The sequence below is a fragment of the Vanellus vanellus genome (genome assembly GCF_965231255.1).
Source record: "Vanellus vanellus genome assembly, chromosome: 1".
Lineage (NCBI taxonomy): Eukaryota > Metazoa > Chordata > Aves > Charadriiformes > Charadriidae > Vanellus > Vanellus vanellus.
Window position 1 is genome coordinate 218,772,360 of NC_138905.1, and position 19,054 is coordinate 218,791,413.

The window sequence follows — 19,054 nt, forward strand, 5'->3', positions numbered from 1 at the left end:
ATTGTCCTTTCATTTTGGATGTGTTGGACTTCCACACGACGATTTATCTTGGAGTGAAAAGAAAAACAAAGGGCTGTACTCATGCACGAAGATAATTTGCATCTTTCATCTTTGGTGGAGGGGGAACAGAGGACGACTTCAGCTCACCATCACCCAAGCACAGGGGGATTCTGTTCTCGCCGATGTTTGCAGGTGTAGGAACATGGTGCCAGGACAGAGCTGCAGCCGGAGGGAGGTTGAGCCATCTACAAGCAAGGGCAAATAATTTGCTAAAAACTAACACTGTTCAAACATTCCTCACCTCTGCATTTTACCTCCTAGTCAGACCTAAGGGAAGAGGGTCAGGAATGCGGCAGAGAGAGGAAAAGGCTGAACTCACATGAAAAGGGAGTAACTTTGGTGGTTTGAAAATGTGCTGTTGTGTTTGCCCTTTTTAGTCTTTTCAGATTTAATTACACGTGGCAGCTGTGTGTGGGGGAAGCCTAACTCTGAGTGCTTTTAATGGGAACCGATCATCAGGTTTGCTGATGATCCCAAGCTGCGTGGTCAGTTAGACACGCTGGAGGGGAGGGATGCCATCCAGAGGGACCTGGACAGGCTGGAGAGGTGGGCCCAAGCCAATCTCATGAAGTTCAACAAGGCCAAGTGCAAGGTCCTACATCTGGGTCGGGGCAATCCCAAGCACAAATCCAGGCTGGGCAGGGAATGGCTGGAGAGCAGCCCTGAGGAGGAGGACCTGAGGGTGCTGATTGATGAGAAGCTCAAAGTGAGCCAGCAATGTGTGATCACAGCCCAGAAAGCCACCTGCATCCTGGGCTGCAGTGTGGCCAGCAGGGCGAGGGAGGGGATTCTGCCCCTCTGCTCTGCTCGGGGGAGACCCCACCTGGAATATTGCATCCAGATCTGGAGCGACCAACACAAGAAGGACATGGACCTGTTGCAGCAGCTTCAGAGGAGGCCACAAAGATGATCTGAGGGCTGAAGCACCTCTTCTATGAGGCCAGGCTGAGAGTTGGGGCTGGTCAGCGTGGAGAAGAGAAGGCTCCAGGTAGGTCTTATTGCGGCCTTCCAGTCCCTAAAGAGGGCCTACAGGAGAGCTGGGGAGGGACTTTTTACAAGGGCATGGAGTGATAGGACGAGGGGGAATGGCTTCGAACTGGAAAAGGGGAGATAGAGATTAGGTATTAGGAAAAAAATTTTCACTCTGAGGATGGCGAGACACTGGTGCAGGTTGCCCAGAGAATCTGTGGCTACCCCATCCCTGGAAGTGTTCAAGGCCAGGTTGGAGGGGGCTTCGAGCAACCTGGTCTGGTGGGAGGTGTCCCTGCCCAGGGCATGGGGGTCGGAACTCAATGATCTTCAAGGTCTTTTCCAACCTAAACCATTCTATGATTCTATGAAATTCACAATCAGATTGCTGAAGTCCATTGAAATTAATTCAGCCAATTCTTAGAACTTTGCAAGTAAATAATGCAATTGTCAAGTCAAGAATGCTTAAAACAATACACAAATGTATTTGGAATGAAGTTGAAGATTATGAGAGATTCACTCAAGCCCAGTGTGGCTTTCACGCATCTTATTTTGAAAAGTACCGAAAAACTAAGTGGGTGGGTAGAGTCCCTGCAAAAAGTACAAAGTAAGTTCTTGGGAAGATGAAAGAAAAATCAGGTCCATATGACATCAGCTTGGGTTCCAGCTCACGGAGCTGCGTTTATGCTGGAGTCCTGCCTTGCCTGTCCGAGTTCTCCAATCTTTTGAGCAAGTCAGAGATAAAATCGCTATTTTCATCTTAATTTCACTCGTGTCTTCCAGATTATTCTTAGCAGCAGGCACTAGGAATGCGTGAGCAGGCTCCTTTTTAGTTTACAATTTGCTAATGCGATATTAGCGGGACTTGGAACTAAAGTTTGAAGGCTCATAGATGCCAGGCTGTGCACAAATGCCACCTGACGGCCCTCAAAAACACTGGTCCTGTTGCGTTCGGTGTGTCTGTGAGCCTTTTCACGGCCTCTTTCTCCTGGCTGCCAGCTCACGCATGCTGCTTCACCAAGATAAGGGCTGGGGAAGGACGGGCTCGGCAGCGGAGCAGCTGGGTGGAATCTTCCTGGCAGCCAGCCCAGCCGCGGCTGCGCTTTAATGAGAGTGTCAGGGTGGGAGCTCACTGCCGGCTGGGAGATGGTTTTTCCCGGTGGGAGGCAGAGAAGCAGCGTACGTGAGAAATCCTGCCCTCTAAAAGGGCATTCCCATGATTTGGGCGACGAGCTTGTAATTTTAACCAATTATTTACGGCTCTAAGCTGAAAGCAGCAGTTTAATAAAGATACCATTTTGCACTCTGGTTGAATTTTCTGATGAATCAGTCCCAGCTGTTACCAGCAAAGCAATTTCAGGCACCAAGAAGGAAGTTGGGCTTTCAGTGACTGGAGCAGCCCAAGCAGAGCAGGCGCTTTTGTGGGAACTGATAAAGCTGACTCGGATGTGACAAGAGCAGCAATAGATGATGCGGATGGAGACGACTTCCAGAAGTAGTCCTTGCTGACCCCAAAATTTTGTACTGATGGCAGTGAAACTTTGCAGTTTACCTTTAAAAAGGGAAATCCGTGGGGTTTTTTGCACGCTGCAGCTCCCCATTTGAGAAGTGGAATCTTCTGTATCCTACCGGTTGCCAAATGAAAGGAACAATTAAGGGGCTGCAGCACAAAGCCGGGCAGGGCGCACCTCTGAAAGTCACCTGGCAATGCTAAAGGGGCTGTATTCCTCCCATGCCTTCTGGGAGGACAAAACACAGAGCACCGGCAGATGAGCCCACAGTATTTTTTTCAAATGCAGGACCTGGGCTGAGCAGTTTCGTTGAATGTGTTTTCATCATTATGTACCACATTAATATGAAAATATTAAAAAAAAAAAAAACAAAACAGAAAAAAAAAACAACCCTGGACGTGAAAGATAAGGTGCTTGCTCAACTTCTAAGAGTGTAACATGCATGCTGCAGGACTTCAGAAACTAGAATTGTCCTCTCAGTAAAAGCCTTACAAAGCCTTTTCCTATCTAAGGCTGCCTTAAGGCCCATAAGCTCATGAAATAACACAAATATACGACTGCGATCAAGAGCATCAAACCACCTCCGCTACGAGATAGCAAAGCTTTAATGCAACAAGTCTTCCCTCTCTCTGTGGATTGGTAGGAACTGGTTCTACTGGCATTCTCTCACGATGATGGCCATCTTCTGGGTCAGTGGTTCACTCTCTACTTCGCATTGTGCATGTTCTTCAGAACAACGTCACAGTGGCTCTGATGAGTGTTACTCCGGCTGCTATGTCAGAGAACAGAGATGCAGCTGGAAAGGCAGTTTTTGCTGGTTTAGATAAGATGTTGCCTCAAATTTAGCTACACTAGCAGAAAATATTGCTGTAATTAGGAGATTGCAAGATAAAACATTCAAGTACTCACTTTCCCTTTGCTTGTACACCACATTGTATTTTATCAGATGAAAGGTTTTAAATGACTACTAGAGCAAATAAACAGAAAAAGAACATAGAATTTTGTGAAGGGTTATTCTTGGGTCTCGGGAAAGCCAGTACGTTCTCACGGTGATCTAAGCCTCTCTGCTGCTGCTGGGATAGCTCTGAGTGCCTCAGGGCTTTCAGTAGTGACATCTTGGTGCTTTCGTTAATAGGCACAGACTTAATATGCACAGATCAAGAATTAGTGAGCCTGGTGGGAAAAAAAAAAATAAATCTACAGTAGGTGACTTGTAACTAGTAATATTAATAGAAGCTCACCCAGAACAGCAACTAAGAGAACTTGTTAAATTTTCAGTGTAATAATATGCTTGTTGGCACAACATTTAAATCATCAAGTGATGATGACCAGTAAGAATTCACACATCCATCCCCAGCTTGCAAGCAGCCATTTATATTAATTTCCTAAATATCAACATTTTATGTTGCAAACTTTAGTTTTGTGACAAATCTTTCTGATGATTTTAAGCACTTAGGGACATTAGAATAGATAATTCCTAATTAATAGAAAAATTCTTTAAGGCCCAGCTTTTATGTTTATTCTCTGTAGACATTTTTTTTTTTTGCTTTTTCCAGGTTCAATGTAAAATTTGAAAGTACTAAATGATGTGATGTTCTTCAATCATCAGAAACAGATCCGCGTAGCCAATATCCTGACTGAAGTCACCAGCAGGAGGCAAAGTTGTATGTTCTGGGTTTGCTTTTTAATTTATTTTATTTTTAACTTATTTATACAGTGGTAATAAAGTGCTGCTTTACCAACCCTTCATATCTACCACTTGATTGTACTCATCAGGTATTTTATGGCTGCATTCCAATAGCCAATAATGTAATTACCAGCCATTTCCTAATAAAAGTATTCAAATCCTAGTATCTTAATTTAGCCAACAGGTGAAAAGTTAAGTAACCAGGATATGGACAGTCTTCAGAGGACAATTAGGTCAATCTCAAGAACGTATGGAAATGGTTCTGTAATTAAATGATTTCATTCACAGCCCCTTTTGTGAGCACTCAATTTGTTTAAATCCTGAACTAATAAACTGTCCTTGCATTTTAGATTGTCAGCACACAAATGCCTTGGCACGTAAGTCCGCACTCTGTTGACTGTAATTTGATTCGGTGGAGAGGTGTGTCCACGATTTGGCTGCAGCCAAGGAAGGCGGAATGAGCTGTAATGCTTCAGCAGGTGGAATGGAAGACTCCCCCCACTTTGACACCCCGAGCAGCCAGGGTGTTGTACTCTGCCACAGCCTTCTCTGTTTGCAAGACCAACACGTCAATCCCATTTTTCTTCAGATAGTCCACAGTCGATTGTGGTACCTCAGAAGAGAAAAGGAAACGGGGAGAGCAAGTATTAGAATCTTTTGCCCTCACACTGTAAGGCTTGAAGAAAAACAGGTACCAATGACATTTGTTAGTAGATGCGCTTAAGTAATTGACAGCAGCCAAACTGATAATACGCTCAGATATTTTTAAGATTGACATAATTTTTTTCTCTTGAATAAAGCAACTTGTATACACACACAGAGCTCTCCTTAACATGGTTTAAAATGCAGCCCTTGACTACAAAAATAAATAGAACTGGAGCTAAAGGTAGTTAATCTAAATAGGGTGTTACCTCACCAGAAGGCTTAAGAGTTGTTTCTCATGAAGTGAACCTCATCCGGTACCTAAAGGGGGCCTACAGGAGAGCTGGGGAAAGACTTTTTACAAGGGCATGTAGTGATAGGACGAGTGGTAATGGCTTTGAACTGGAAGAGAGGAGATTTAGATTAGATATTAGGAAGAAATTTTTCACTCTGAGGGTGGTAAGGCACTGGAACAGGTCGCCCAGAGAAGCTGTGGCTGCCCCATCCCTGAAGGTGTTCAAGGCCAGGCTGGACAGGGCTTGGAGCAACCTGGTCTAGTGGGAGGTGTCCCTGCCTACGGCAGAGGGCTTGGAACTCGATGATCTTCAAGGTCCCTTCCAACCTACACCATGCTATGATTCTATGATTTCTGAGCTTTCTGTAGCTAGTTTATCTACTGCAATGCCATCCTGCGAACATCAGGAACAAAAATGCCTAATTATCAAAGTCTTTACAGCAGCCTAGAGAGCTAGTTCATAACCTATTCTAAGACGGGTGACTAATGACACTGCAAAAAAATCTCCTTGTTTAAATTTATTCGTGGAACATAAACCTGTTTACTGCTTGACATTGGCACTAATACAGAGGAGCTCAAATGATGCTTCTTTCAGGAAGAGAGTGACTCCTGGCAGGAGCTCAGTCATGCTAATTCAGCATCCTGAATTTTTTTCCCCCTCTTCGTAAAGCATCATAGACTTCCGCACACACACCCCTAATCAGAGGGAGAGGGAAACAAACACTTCTAGTTTATGTTTATCATAGAACAAAACCCTACCTGCAAAGCCTCGCTCATGCCACGACCAATCACCATAGTTTTAACACCCTTCTTGACAACTTCTTCAAGGTCAGCCGGCTGCACTCCTGGAGAATGCTAAGTGTCATGGGAGGAAAACAATAGTCTGTGTACTGACAGCAACCACCAGGAAAGCTTCATCTGTATGTTTTGAGACTGTCTGTAGATTAGCAGGGTGAATCAGCAGTACCAAAATGCAACACAACCCTCTTTTCTGCACTCACACAGTAGACAACATTGGTAATTAAAAAAGATATTTTATATGCAGATGAAGGATGATAGTTAATCAACTGATGGCAATAGTATCCCTCTTTATTTAACAGTTAAAAATAAAAAGATGCATTACACATTTCTAAAACATTTATGTCTAACAACTAGCATTTTATAAATATTAAAAGTTAAAGTGAAATCAATAAATTGCAACACATTGCCTTTGTTTTCAAATGAACAAAACCTTTTTGTAATAAAGATAGTGGCCAGCCAAAGTTTACTCACTTTAATTACAAAGACCTTCTCCAATAATTAAAATGATTAAATCCTTTTCTTGTTTACATTGCAAATCTCATTTACTAAAGAGGACTAAAACATATTGGTTAGCTTCATTGCAGCTAACAGTTTCAATTTCTGCACTACTCTTAATTTTGAAAAAGGAATATTTGAAACCAAACTCCTCAAAGAAGAAAAAAAAAAAAAAAAAAAAGAGCTTTAACAGCACATTGAGTTTTTAAAGAAGTACACCCATTTACTACTAGTATGCTGTAAACATACAAATCCACAAATACACCTGTAATGTTACTATAAAACATTATGATGTCTCACTAATTCTCCTCCTGGATTCAATGTATCTTTATATGGCCAAGAGTAAGAAAATGCACAACCTGTGGCTAGAATTTGGCCCCTTTTTGGTGTGCAATTTTTAAACCATAAATACTATTCCCCTCCCTGTCCTGGCATTTTCTTTTTTCTTTTTCTTTTTTTTTTTTTTCCTCTCCTTTTTTTGGGGGGGGGGGGAGAGAATTCTTAAGTTCTTTCAGAGCACTGAGGTGAGTGTCTCATTTGAAGTAGGCAACACCATGGTGGACTCGTGGAGAATGTTACTCTTATGGATATGTCCATACACCTTTATCCTCTATACTTCCAGAATATACTACAATCTTCCAATGAATTAAGGTCAAAGCACCGGCTTAACAATTCACCTTTCTCGTTCTCCAAGTTGCATTCCCCTTAATTCCATTTACATTTGATATCCACACCTAGGATGCCGAGTTCACTTCCATATGCAGAGAATTCTCAGGCCAAATCACTGCACATACATGTTTATGACAGAATAGGTAATGCTTTTCCTTTGGGGGTTCTAAAGTAGACTCAAAACTTAGACAAAAAGAACTGGTATGGCTTACTGCAATTACAATAATTAGATTGCTGGGGAAGGTTTGCTGTCATATGATAAGTACTCCTGAGATATTAAAACCATGGAACAAAAGGATTTTCTTTGGTTACACAAGACGCTCTGATGCGGGAGCTTCCATGTGTTATGTGGGAAACTAGGGTCATTAAAGGAAACATGTAACATGATGGAATAACTGTATCATTGCTGATTTGACAGCTGGAGGGAAAGAGGAAGGCAGCAGAATTTTTTGCCTATTTTGTTCTTCGGACTTCCTTTAGAATTCCTACTTCTTTTCTCCCATTAGCAGATTGCACTGAAACGCAGCCAGCCAGGGAGGCTGCCGGTCACCCCCAAGGGTTAAGGCCATAAGAACGATTACTGCTTAGTTACAGAACCTTGCAGAGCCAGTTATGCAATTTTCCCGATGAAAGAATTACCTACTAGACAGCAGTCTGATAGCAGAGCAGGAAAGGGAGCAATTTATTTCCAACTAGAGTGTGGGACATGACCAGCACTGCTTGTTTCCCAAACTTCAGCTCCACCTACCCCTGGGAAAAGCATGGTCCAAGAAAGTAGGCGCACTGTAGTCTACCGTAAAGAAACGGGTGGAAAATGCATCTGGGCAATCCTCCTATTTCCAGTTCTGATTGGATTATTTTTTTTTATAGTTCTTCTAGAGTTGGAGATGCAGTCTAGAAAAGCTTAGTTCTATTCTCATACTTGTTGCTTGCTATTAAATTTTAAACCAAATGACCAAACTCCTCATAGCTGCAAGGGGGAGAGAACTGACCTAAAGCAAGAGCTTTACAAGTGACCTATATATAGGTATTTTTTTTACTTCCTGATGAAATACAAAGGATGCCAGATAACTTACCTCTCAAAAAAACCCCTAACTTCCCCCCCCCCCCAACTTTAACATAGTCTCATTTTTCTCATTTCAGTTGGAGGACCACTCTAAAGACTTTTATGGACTTACAGCTTTTACCTGAAGATATCCCTTGTTAGAAACTTTAAAAGGAAAACACAGCCTCCTAAATGCTAGTAGGTGGTTATAATTTGAAACCAAAGTTTTCAAGTAGTAAGAATGAGTATCAAAATGTGACTGAGCAGGGAACTAGTTGGGAACTTTCCAGCTGCCATGTCTCTTCTGCCTCTCTAGTCATATGTGTATATAAACCAGGATAACAGTATTGTCAAACAAACAAAAAGTGACTCTCGCCACACAACCCACCCCTCCAGCCAGTGAAAACTTAATTTTTTTATAATCAGACCATAAATTAAATACATTTAAAAAGGTTACATACACAGCTATCTTTCTCTCTGCAAGGTACAGCTATCTTTGCATGACAGCACTACCTTTCTCTTGGAGTTATATACTCTGTACAAACTGAACTCTGACAGCTTAAAAAAGTTCTGTTCCCCCAAAGATCATAGATGAAGTTCCAAAACCAAAGGTTCTGCCCTTCAGTTGTGTCAGAATGAATTCAACAGAGCTGTATCCTCTGCATGGGTACAGCCACAGGTGCTGAGTCTAAGACCTGATCAGTATGTAGTTCTTTTGTGCTTTAACTTCTGCTTAGGAAGTATGGATTTTTTTTCGAGCCAATACAGCTATCCTAGTGCAAGCCCTAATACGGGAAGAATTATCATCAGGTTCCTAATGCAATAGACGTTATGCTGCTTCTAAATCTGGAATGTCAATACTATTCCATGTACTTTTATACAATTCTGATAGCATTTACAGATAAAGTTTAAAAATTGTGAGGGCAAGCACTTAGTATATAGCTACCAAGAGAAGTCATTGTGTGGTTAGCGAGACTGTGAGCTTTTCACGGAGAAACTAGCGCATATGACATTGTATCTGCATATTTTTCCTCTGAAATAAGTACAAGGGACCCCAAGGAAAAGGCTATAAACTAAACCACATGCATTGTTGTCTTCCAAGCACATAAGGTCAGTTACTGTTGATTTGTTTTAACTTCTCATAAATTTTTTTCTGTCTCACTCAACACAACTTTTGTTTACACTTTCTGATAAAAGGTTGTTACCAGCATCTTATGACAATTGCACTCTTAGTCAAATGCAAAATGCTGTTTGAGAACTCTAAGGTATGAGAGTGGTCTGATCAGGTGGCTGTGAGGACTGGTGGCAACAGCTGGTACACCCCATCACCCGTAGGACCTTGCATATCTGCAGTCCTCCGACCTCTCCGCACAGTCACTTTTGAAACACCCAGTTTTTACCAGGAAAAGTCTAACAGCTAGGTGAGAGCAAAAGGCAGCTCACTGAGTTTCTGGCTGGAACTTTAGCAAATGTTCTCTTGAGTCCTGTTTGAAATGCAGGATGGACAGTAAACAGCAAACTTACATTAGTCCCAGTTTCTCGCCAATCCCAGGTTCGGCTTCCTCCTGGCCATACTTTGCAGTCTTTATACGTTGTAGAGCAGCCTTTCACCTTCATCTGACCCCAAGAAAGGGAAGCGATTTCAGGGGAAGACATCACAAAGTTGAACCAAAGTCTGGAAAAAGGATATTTAATACATAACATCAGGCTAACATATGCAGAAAATTCTGTCCTTGCCCCAAGGAGCTGGGAAGGAAACACTATTACAGACTTTATCCACGTGATTTTGTGACAACAGATTTGAACTGAGGATCAGCAGATTTGTTGAATTATCAGTCCTCTTGGGGATTTTGGGCAAATCATTTTACTTGCTAAATCTGTACAAGTATTGGGTGCTCAACTTTTAAAACTATCCACAGGGATAAGATCACAGAATATCCTCTCACATCTGGGTTTTAATCTTCTCCCTGACATGTACAATGAAGATGATGATAATTTCCTAAAATATCTGAAAGATACACTGTTTCTTTGGTTGCTTTATTATTTTAAAGCAGTAAATGAGGTTAAAAAAAAATCCCAAACAAACCAACCCAATAGAAAAGCTATGAACAAAACAATGGCCTTGCCATACTGCTACAGCAATTAAGGCTTTCAGAGACCAAGCCTTCCTTCCCTACTCACTCCTCACTGAGGCCAAGTCTCCTTGTGTAACATCTCAGGACAGTTAAACACCCAAATAATGTCTTTTCTAATGATTGACCTCAATCTTAATTGTTTCAACTTAAAACCATTATTTCTAATCCTTTCTACTGTGGACAAGGAGAACAGCTTAATCTTAGTCTTTTCCACCACCTTCTGTTTTCCTGAGGACTTGACTCTTAGTCTTTTTTCCTTTCTTTTAGATTAAACTTCCCTTCCTTACAGTCATGTTTTCTAAATCTCTGCACGTTTTCCTCTTTTTCCCTGGCAGCCAACAATTAGCATGCATCTTCCTTTGATGTCTTTTGCCTAAAACCAGACAGAGTGCTCCAGCTGAGGCCTTATCAGCGCTGCTATAGACCAACCACTTTTCGGTATTAACCACAGTAATTTTTAGATCTGCTATGACAATCACAGCTAGGCGTCAGTAGGGCAGGAACTCTGCCTCAGAAATGCCCCCCTGAAAGCTTATGCCCTCTTCACTGTCCTTCTCACGGCTGCAGTCTGATTGCTGGTGGGATTCTGGCAGCAGATGACAAAAGAGGAATCCCATGGTAATACCCTGGGAACACATTGTAGACTAGCATGGCAGTCAACTGACCCATCTCAAGGGTTGAGTGGCCTTTCTGCCCTTTCAATTCAGAAGGAAGATGGTCTGAAACCCACATTATGAAGAAAACCGGTTGTTTCTGCAGTAAAAAGAGATCTGCTCTTGGCTGATCCAGAAAACCTCAGCGGCAGATATGCAGTTTCTCATCCTTTGCTTTTTAATTGTTCAAATTCACCAGGAAAAATAATAAAATAATCAATCATAGGAACACTGGTGGCATGAATTAAAGAAAGAGCGCTCACAAAAGAGTAATCTTCAAATTACCAGGCTTCCAGTCCTGCTAGAAGCCTCCCCTCCCATCTTGCACGTGCTACAGGAAACCACAGTATGGCCAGACAGAACACGCTCTTCTCGGATTGCCAGGAGCGGATCTCAGTATCAAACGTTTCAAACCTTGCATGAAGTACAACCTGTGTTGCTTTGGATTTGGCACAGGACTGAGGCTACCAGAGCTGCTTCTTCCACAAAATAACGGGGCGATTCTTTCTTGCTCGCTCCTTTTTTGAAGTTAGTGACACATGTGCCCCACCAAATAGGAAGCCAGGCAAGCAGCTACAGAGGAGTGAAACTTGCTTGAATTCATATATTCTAGATTCTCTCATTACACATCCGCAACACGATGGATTCAAATGAAGGTTTGTAAGACTATTTTTCCAAAAATCTGCTTGAAGGGAGATTGTAACAGAAGAAATAGCCAGCAGTAGTCCCCACAGAATGAAATCACCCATCAACCAAAGAGTAAAGGCTGAATAAACCACCCAGAACCTGGCTCTGAAGAATGAAAAGAATTTTTGCTTGTGCTAGTTTTGAGAGAAAACAGCAGAATTAGACCTGGAGGTTAGACAGAGGTGAATGAACAATAAAATGATTAGGAATATTGGATTTCCCAATCCCAATAGTATTACAATAGTATTGACTGTGCAATCAAACAGGCACAAATCACAAATGGGAAACCAAGGGTTCCATAGTATCTTTTCCAAACAGCACAAAAAAAAAGTAAATAGAAGAAATTAAGAAACAAAACTTAAAAGCCATAAATAAAAATTTGCAATCTAATACTGCCAGAGAATATCAGTAAGGTCAGGTTATTTGAATTAGTGAGGGTATCTTATATTGGAGTAAGAAAGAACTTTTTAACAGGAACTTTGAACATTGTTGGTGGAAGGCATGGTCCAACCTCCAATCAGCAAGAAGCAGGAAAATATTTCTCCAAAAATGAGTTGTATTTTTAATTATTCACTATGACAAATGTACAGTACCAAAATATACAGTACCACTTAAGAGCAAAAGAGACCATGAACTATACAACTCACAAGTACAAACTAAAATAGCAATTTCTGTAAATTGCAGCAGTCCAAACACAAAGAAATGAGGAGGAGAAAGGGCTCAGGAATCTATAAACAAAGTTATGAGAGTATAAAAACATAGGAAATAAAGGACGCAGAAGAGCTTAAAAGCAGGCAAAATAAAAATTTATGCAAGGAGACTATACTGAAAGAAAGAAATGAAGCAGTGGCTAAGGATGGCAGAAGAAAAAAATAGCTGAGAATGAAACTGAAGAAACTTGAGATTGAAGTGCAGTCAGGCAAGCAGGTGGATTTTAAAACTGCCAGTACCACTGTCTTCTGTGAAGGTAAACGTTGTTTCAGAGTAGCACCCACCAGCCACAAATATAATAAAAAAGGTGAAGGAGAGCAGTGCACCAGAGAATCTTTTATTGAGAGACTGCAGAAGGAAAGAATGTTTCATAAAATCCAAGGCGTGACCTGAGATCAAAGGGGATAAAGGTGAAAGAGTAAATTGGCATCAGTCAGGAACAAGGCATCAAAAGACGAGGCAGTTCTCCAGCGCTGCCTGGGAGCAGGGTCACCAGGTGAAGGTGGGCAACTTCCCCGCAGCCGATGCAACTTCTGAAGCAACACAGCAGCTAGAAAAGTGGGTCAAGGTTTAAAAACTGACAGTAGAAAGGCAAGCAGAAAAGTTAAATGAACTGGGTAGAGCAGGGGCAGGTGTCAAGTTTAAGAACTAGGAAAACATTTTTAGGCAACTCAGTAATCTAATTTTGCTGGGGAGCTGAGGAAGGAGTTATTGGGGAGGGGTCACGGAGGGTGAGGTGCTTGTAAGAGGTGAGGGGGTAGAACGGTATTTTAGAAACAAGACGGGGGGGAAAGGAAGGAGGAAAGGACAGAGAACCGAGAGAAGCATGGAGGGGGGTACATCGGCCAGCACGCAGGGGCAGGCGGCACAGCTGAGCACCACCCCCCACCCCCCCCGAAACAAGGCCTCGCCTGACCCTCCGCCTCACGCCTCTCTCTCCCCCGCCGGGAGGGAGGGAAGCGGGCAGCTCCATGGAGCGCCTCTGCGCTTAGCGGGGTCGGAAACCGAGCCGAGGTCCCCTCGCCTCCTTCCCGCCGCCTCCCCTCAGGCTGAGGGGATCCGTTACGACCGTTACCCACCCGCACTCACCGCCGCGCGCGCGACCCCCTACCCCGCCGGGCGCACCCTCCACTTATCCCACGGAGACGGGGGTGGGGGAGAGGGGAGGGAACGCCCGCTGCCCTCTCATTGGCCAGCGCTACCTGCCGGCCCCGCCCCCGCCCGCTTCGATTGGCCTATCCCCCTCCCTGTCATCAATCGCCCCGCCTTGTTTTCATTCCCCTGGCCGCACGAGGCGGGGGGGAGTGTTGCCTGGCGCTGCTCTAGCTGCCGTTCCCCCCTCCTCTCCCCTCCCCATCCCGCCGTTGCATTGTGGGATAGTGGCGGCGCGGCTCGGCAGCGCCCCCTCCCTCCCTCTCTCCCCCCGCCCCCTCCCCAGCTCCTTCTCCATCCTCAGGTCCAAGATGGCGGCGGCGGCGGCGGCTCCTCCGGCTCCATCTCCGCCTCCCCCTCCTCCGGCAGGCCCTTGCTGCCCGGGCTCGTGGCCTAACTTCGCCGTCGTCTGCTCTTTCCTCGAGCGTTACGGGGCTTTGCTGGACCTACCTGAGCTGCCCTTCCCCGAGCTGGAGCGCGTCCTGCAGCCGCCGCAGGAGCCCGGAGACCAGGGTGAGCGGCCCGGATAAGTCCCCCCGCCCCTCCCCCCACTTCCCCCCTTTCCCTTATCCCCTTCAGGGCGGGCTGGGGGGGCGAACTGGGAAGGGGGGAACCGGGGCTATTCCCCCCCCCGCCTCCTCCCGGCCCCGGAGGTGGAGCGCGCTGAGGGAGAGGAGGGGCCTGGGATTCCCGGAGCGGCCCTCAGGGGGGGTGGGGGGAGCCCTCTCCCCCCCTCCCTCAGCACGGCACTTCTTTTTTTTTTTTTTTTCTTAGGGGGGGAGCAGCTATTTATGTGTGGAGCTGCCTCCCCCTCACGGTGGAGCAGGGGAAGGAGGTGGGGGGCTCCTCCCGCGCCCCCCCCCCCCCCCCCCTCAAGTGCCGGCTCTGAGCCCCCCTCCCCCTCCGGGTTTGCTCCCGAGCTCTGTGCGGGAAGGGGGGGGGAACTCCTGCAGAAAGGGAAATAAAGCTAAAATAACTAATTTTGTTCAGCTTGGCGCTAGCAGCGGATCTCTTCCACCTCCTCCCCTCCCCCCAGCTTGGGGGTTGCCCCCCCCCCCGCCCCCCCCACGTATGTGTCCTTTTTTACTTCCTCTGAAACAAGAAGGGGACACAGACACACACAAGGCAACGTCCTGCTCCTCTTTCACCCTCCCCTTTCCTCTGTGTATGTGGGGTGAGGAATGGCGTGGGGGGTGAGGGGGGGGGGGGGGGGGCACAGAGAAGCTCTGAGCCCTTCCCAGAGCTGCTGTTGTAGGCCATCTCCTGCTCACAAACACAGCCAGCCATTGTGTGCCATCTCCATCCCTCTCCTCCCCTCTTGTAGCTGAGGGGGGGTGGGGGGGGGAGCTTGCTGTTTGCTCCTTCCCCACCGCCACCTGAGCTGTGCGAGGTGGAGGGATGGGTTATGCACTCCACTGTTTTCTTTCAAGCTGCTCCTCCTCTTCTCTCTCTCTCTCTTTTTCCAGTAGCAGATTTGGTTGCCAGACTCTCTAATTCCTGCTCCCTGCAATGGATGTGGGAGGCCCCGGGCCAAGAGAGCAGCCTGGGGAGGGCTGTGAGGAGGCGGTGGTAGGAATATAGAGGGGAAGGTGCTTGTTGCTCTTGGTCTCTTGTCTCTATTATTGGTTTGGTTGTTGCCTCTGCACTCTTGCCACATAGGGAGACAGTGGAGCTCACAGCGCATGCTCGGCAAGGCCCCATAGAAACTTCCTGCTGCTGGAGAAGCCCAGCTCAGGGCTGCTTTTGGTTCAACAGCCCCTGCTTTTCCCCCGAAATGTACTCACTCTCACCTCCCTTCCCACCAAACCCACTCTGTATGAGTTGTTTTGGGTTGTTTTGTTTTTGTTTTTGTTTTTTTTTAATTAAATCGGCGTGTAGGTACTTCCTCATATAAAGGAAGTTGCTTTTTGCAAAGTGCAGACATCCTATCTTTGAGTTCACAACAGCCACTGCTGAAATATAATGAGATAAATGTATTGTCTCCTTGTGTTGTCCAGTACCTAATCAATATGAAAAAGATGCGTGAGATCGTCTAACTTCTAAAAACAGGGTTAACTTTCTGGAAAATAGGTATTTATTCAATTCCCCCAGCACTCCTGTACTTTTTATGTTATATAAAGGGCTCATTAGAAAAAGCATTGTTTTGTTAAACTGTTGCAAAACTTATTCATAAATATCACCAACACACTTAAAAGTTTGAATTTTTAATTAAAATGTTCCTTTTAAAGTGATGTCTGTAAAGAAAACGAATGCTTTTACTGTGTGACACAACGTAAGTGGGTGTGTAAGAGTAATTTTCTTGTGTGAACTGCGGAATAAATTAAAATGAAAGGATGAGATAGTGACCTGTGTTTTAAGTATATGTGTTTGATTAAAAAAAAATATTTCCTGATAACTTTAACTGCATGACTGGAGGCTTTATCAATAGGACAATGATTACTGCACAATGCTTTTCAAAAAAGCTTTCAAATGACTTGCATTATGGAGTTTGCATTATGGGTTGATTTTAAGACTTGCCAAATTTTTAAACTTCTCTCTGTAATGCCCTTTCTGTTTGGCAGGGGACAGGTTATTCTCACTGCTTTTGAACAGTCCCCCCCCAATGGGAGCAGTTTTAGATTCTGAAAATGTAATCTCTAAATTACTTGGATTATTTGCTTGTGTCTGGTGTAGATGATGTATTTGCTTGCATTTTCTCATCTCTAAGAAAGTAAGTGTGGAAGTATGAATAACAAACTTGGGTGATTCTTGACGCTTTGTGTGATAACTTGTGTGACAGGGGTTTTCTTTGATACAACCAACTCGTTGGGCTTGTTTTGTGGTGCTGGTAGCTGTTACTTGGTATATTTTATGCTTTTGGAAAAACGGTTGAAGTTACTAAATTTCTCTACGTGATTTTTACTTAAATTAGTCCCCAAAGTGGTGTTTTTAAGGGTGCATGTCATAAAGTTGCTAAACATTGATTGAAAACTGAAGTGGTCCTTTTTTTTCCTGAACATCTGTTATTTACCAACTGTATGTAGTTTTCCTTGGATTGCAAAAAGGATTATGATTTCGGTTATATACAGTTAGTTTTGCTTTTGATACCAGCAGTGCTTGACAGTGGATTTGCATTGACAGTAATACATAACAAAATCTCAGCAAATAGCTACAAAACCTCAGTGTTTTGTTCTGAACTTCTTACAATCTGGACCAAGTTGTAAATCTCAGCTGCCAGGTAACAGCTATTTGGAACTCCTCTCTATATTCATTTTGCAATCAAGGAAGGGAATCCATGGTTAGAGGGTTTTGTTGATTACCTTTAAAGCTGTTTTGATGATCAGCAGCTTTAAAAGTGGTTTGGGTTTATTTTTGTGTTGTTGTTTTTTGAAAAAAAATGGCCTATATTTTCTTGTCTGAAGAGTTGCTCTTGGAAGATGCCAGTAGAAGTTATTTTCTTAATATCAGGTGCCTGAAGTAGAACTAGGAGCTCAAGTTTAACGTTGTTTGAAAGTTGTATAACAGTCATATTTTTTTTCCTGTTAATAATTAGAACAAAGAACTTGTTCATTATTAAGGAAACAAAGTATAACCTTCCCTTACAAGCAGGGATGCTGCATGGATGTTGAGCAGATGTTGACAGCTAGGAAGCTATCAAATATTTCTTAGAGGGATTTTAGATTTTTTGTAAAGTGCTCTTAAGCTCTTAAGCACTTGAACTTTGCCATATTACCTCTCCTAACCGAGAGTTTCAAGACAAATAGTAATGACAGTTCTCGGGTATGAATAGTTTTCCTAGTTTAGATATCAAATTTACCTGTATTAGTAGCAGGTTAGATGTTTAACTGTGTGTACACAGGCATGGTCTTGTATTGAAATGCACAAACCAATTTAAACTGTTCTTTGGGATTTGGTGGGTAATGTGAATCATCCTTGACTTGGAAAATAAGAATGTGTGGTGTTGATTTTGCCTGTTGCTATTGAATGGTGGGATAAACTGGTAGCTGTGGAAATAGTCTGCTTCTTAGGAAAGTTGTACAATAAAATAGCTTAACTTTTCCTGCTGGTGGTTCATATGAAAGTTGCAACCATTCAAACAAAGTAATGAGACCTGTGGTTATCTGGTGAAGATTTCATGTTATGAAGAATAATTATCTTCCCTTTGAGAATGGTTATCTTTGCTTTATGTACAACGCTGTGACTTGGGTTGCAATTGTGACAATCTTAAACTTCTTTGGAAAGAATAAAGTCGAGTGTCTGTCAAGATGGTGACTGTTAACTGGCAAAATTTCCTAGCTGATATGTCTCAAAAAGTAAATTTTCTCGTAAGATTTGTTAAAAAGCAACCCAATATATGATTTTAACTGGAACTTCTTAGGGCTGGGAGATGTCATTACCCCTGTATTACTTTACTTTTAGGTATGTATAGGTGCGCCACAGTGCCGTGTCTCTTTTGCCTGTGCTTGCTTCCAAAGGCAAAACTGTGCAAACTGGAAGAAATCGTCACAGGAAACCAACACTTGTTGTCATAGTTCTAACACATATATGCTGTCTTTTTTCCTAAGAGTTTTACTTGCTACAGAAGACCAGTTCCAAATTTAAATAATAAACGTATGTGATAGAGAGGAGCAAGAACTATATCTGTATTTAGGGCTGTGTTTAAGGATATCAAATCGCCACCTCCTTTGTGTCGGTAAATAGCTTGAGAATCAGTATAAATGTTAATTAAGCACTTGGTCTCTTGTGAATGAAAATATTAGTAGAATGTTAGCTTGCACAACAGAGATCTAATTTTACACATGACTACGCAAAACGCTTGCTGGTTTGCCAGGTTCCCTAGTGTGTGAATGGGAGAACCTCTTGCGGAGGTGAATGGCGTCTTCCGAAGTGTGTTTGGCTGTGTTGGCTCATCAGTTCTTGCAGGCTTTTCTTAGCAGTATGGGGTTTGATTTGCTCTTGATTGAAATGGGAACAAGCACGCGTGCTTTGCGTATTCTTTCGGCAAAATAGTGAACTTACTTGCTGGTAATGATCGTGCTAAAGGTGGTCTTGGAAACAGCAAGTGTGTTTTGGTGTGTGGATTTGCAGTCTGAGGCACTCTTCTGTATCCCTACTGCAGCTCAAACTTCTTTCTCTCCTTTGACTCTTGACAATCACCCTGACGGATTGACCCAGCCTAGAAGTTTGTTGCTTAATTACAGCATGAATATATTTGTTTGGAGTTTGATAATAAAAAACACTCTTTACATGTTGACTTGGTTTTAAGTGGTGTAAAGAAAGACATGACCAGATGCAGATGCCTGGTAATAGATCCATTTTTGCAAATCTTTTCTCCCCTTCCCCTTTTCTGTCTTTATAATGAGAACTGAGGTTAACAGCAGGTAGCTTGTGGAAAATCTGTGCAAGTCCTTTATAGTTCCTTTAATTTTTTCAGTAAAGAACACTTGGTACTACATTGTAGAACTGAAAAAATACATAGTCTTTGGAGCTACCATGCTTCAAAGCAGTAAGTTGTGTTTTACAAGCTGCTGTATTTTTTCTAAATCTTCTAGACACTTAACAT

General features: G+C 43.4%; 2 protein-coding genes across 5 annotated transcripts in view; one reads left to right on the plus strand and one right to left on the minus strand.

Annotated features, from left to right (window-relative positions):
• Positions 1-2,645: 2,645 nt before the first annotated feature.
• Positions 2,646-14,333, minus strand: AAMDC (adipogenesis associated Mth938 domain containing). Of its 4 annotated transcripts, none has more exons than XM_082481046.1 (4): positions 13,963-14,333; positions 9,699-9,849; positions 5,924-6,019; positions 2,646-4,840 (listed from the first exon to the last, which is right to left on the minus strand). In XM_082481046.1, exons 2-4 carry the CDS (start codon positions 9,828-9,830, stop codon positions 4,700-4,702), a joined length of 369 nt encoding a protein of 122 aa, XP_082337172.1. In that variant the 5' UTR covers positions 9,831-9,849; positions 13,963-14,333; the 3' UTR covers positions 2,646-4,699. The 4 variants fall into 4 exon arrangements, with proteins under 4 accessions (XP_082337172.1, XP_082337170.1, XP_082337171.1 ...); XM_082481044.1 differs by lacking the exon at positions 13,963-14,333 and adding an exon at positions 13,440-13,511; XM_082481045.1 differs by lacking the exon at positions 13,963-14,333 and adding an exon at positions 13,450-13,509.
• RSF1 (remodeling and spacing factor 1) overlaps positions 13,801-19,054 on the plus strand; it is a 61,448-nt gene continuing 56,194 nt past the window's right edge. Inside the window, exon 1 of the mRNA XM_082481031.1 lies at positions 13,801-14,025. Within this exon, the coding sequence (XP_082337157.1) occupies positions 13,824-14,025 (202 nt within the window). The 5' untranslated portion in view covers positions 13,801-13,823. The remainder of the gene's footprint in view (positions 14,026-19,054) is intronic.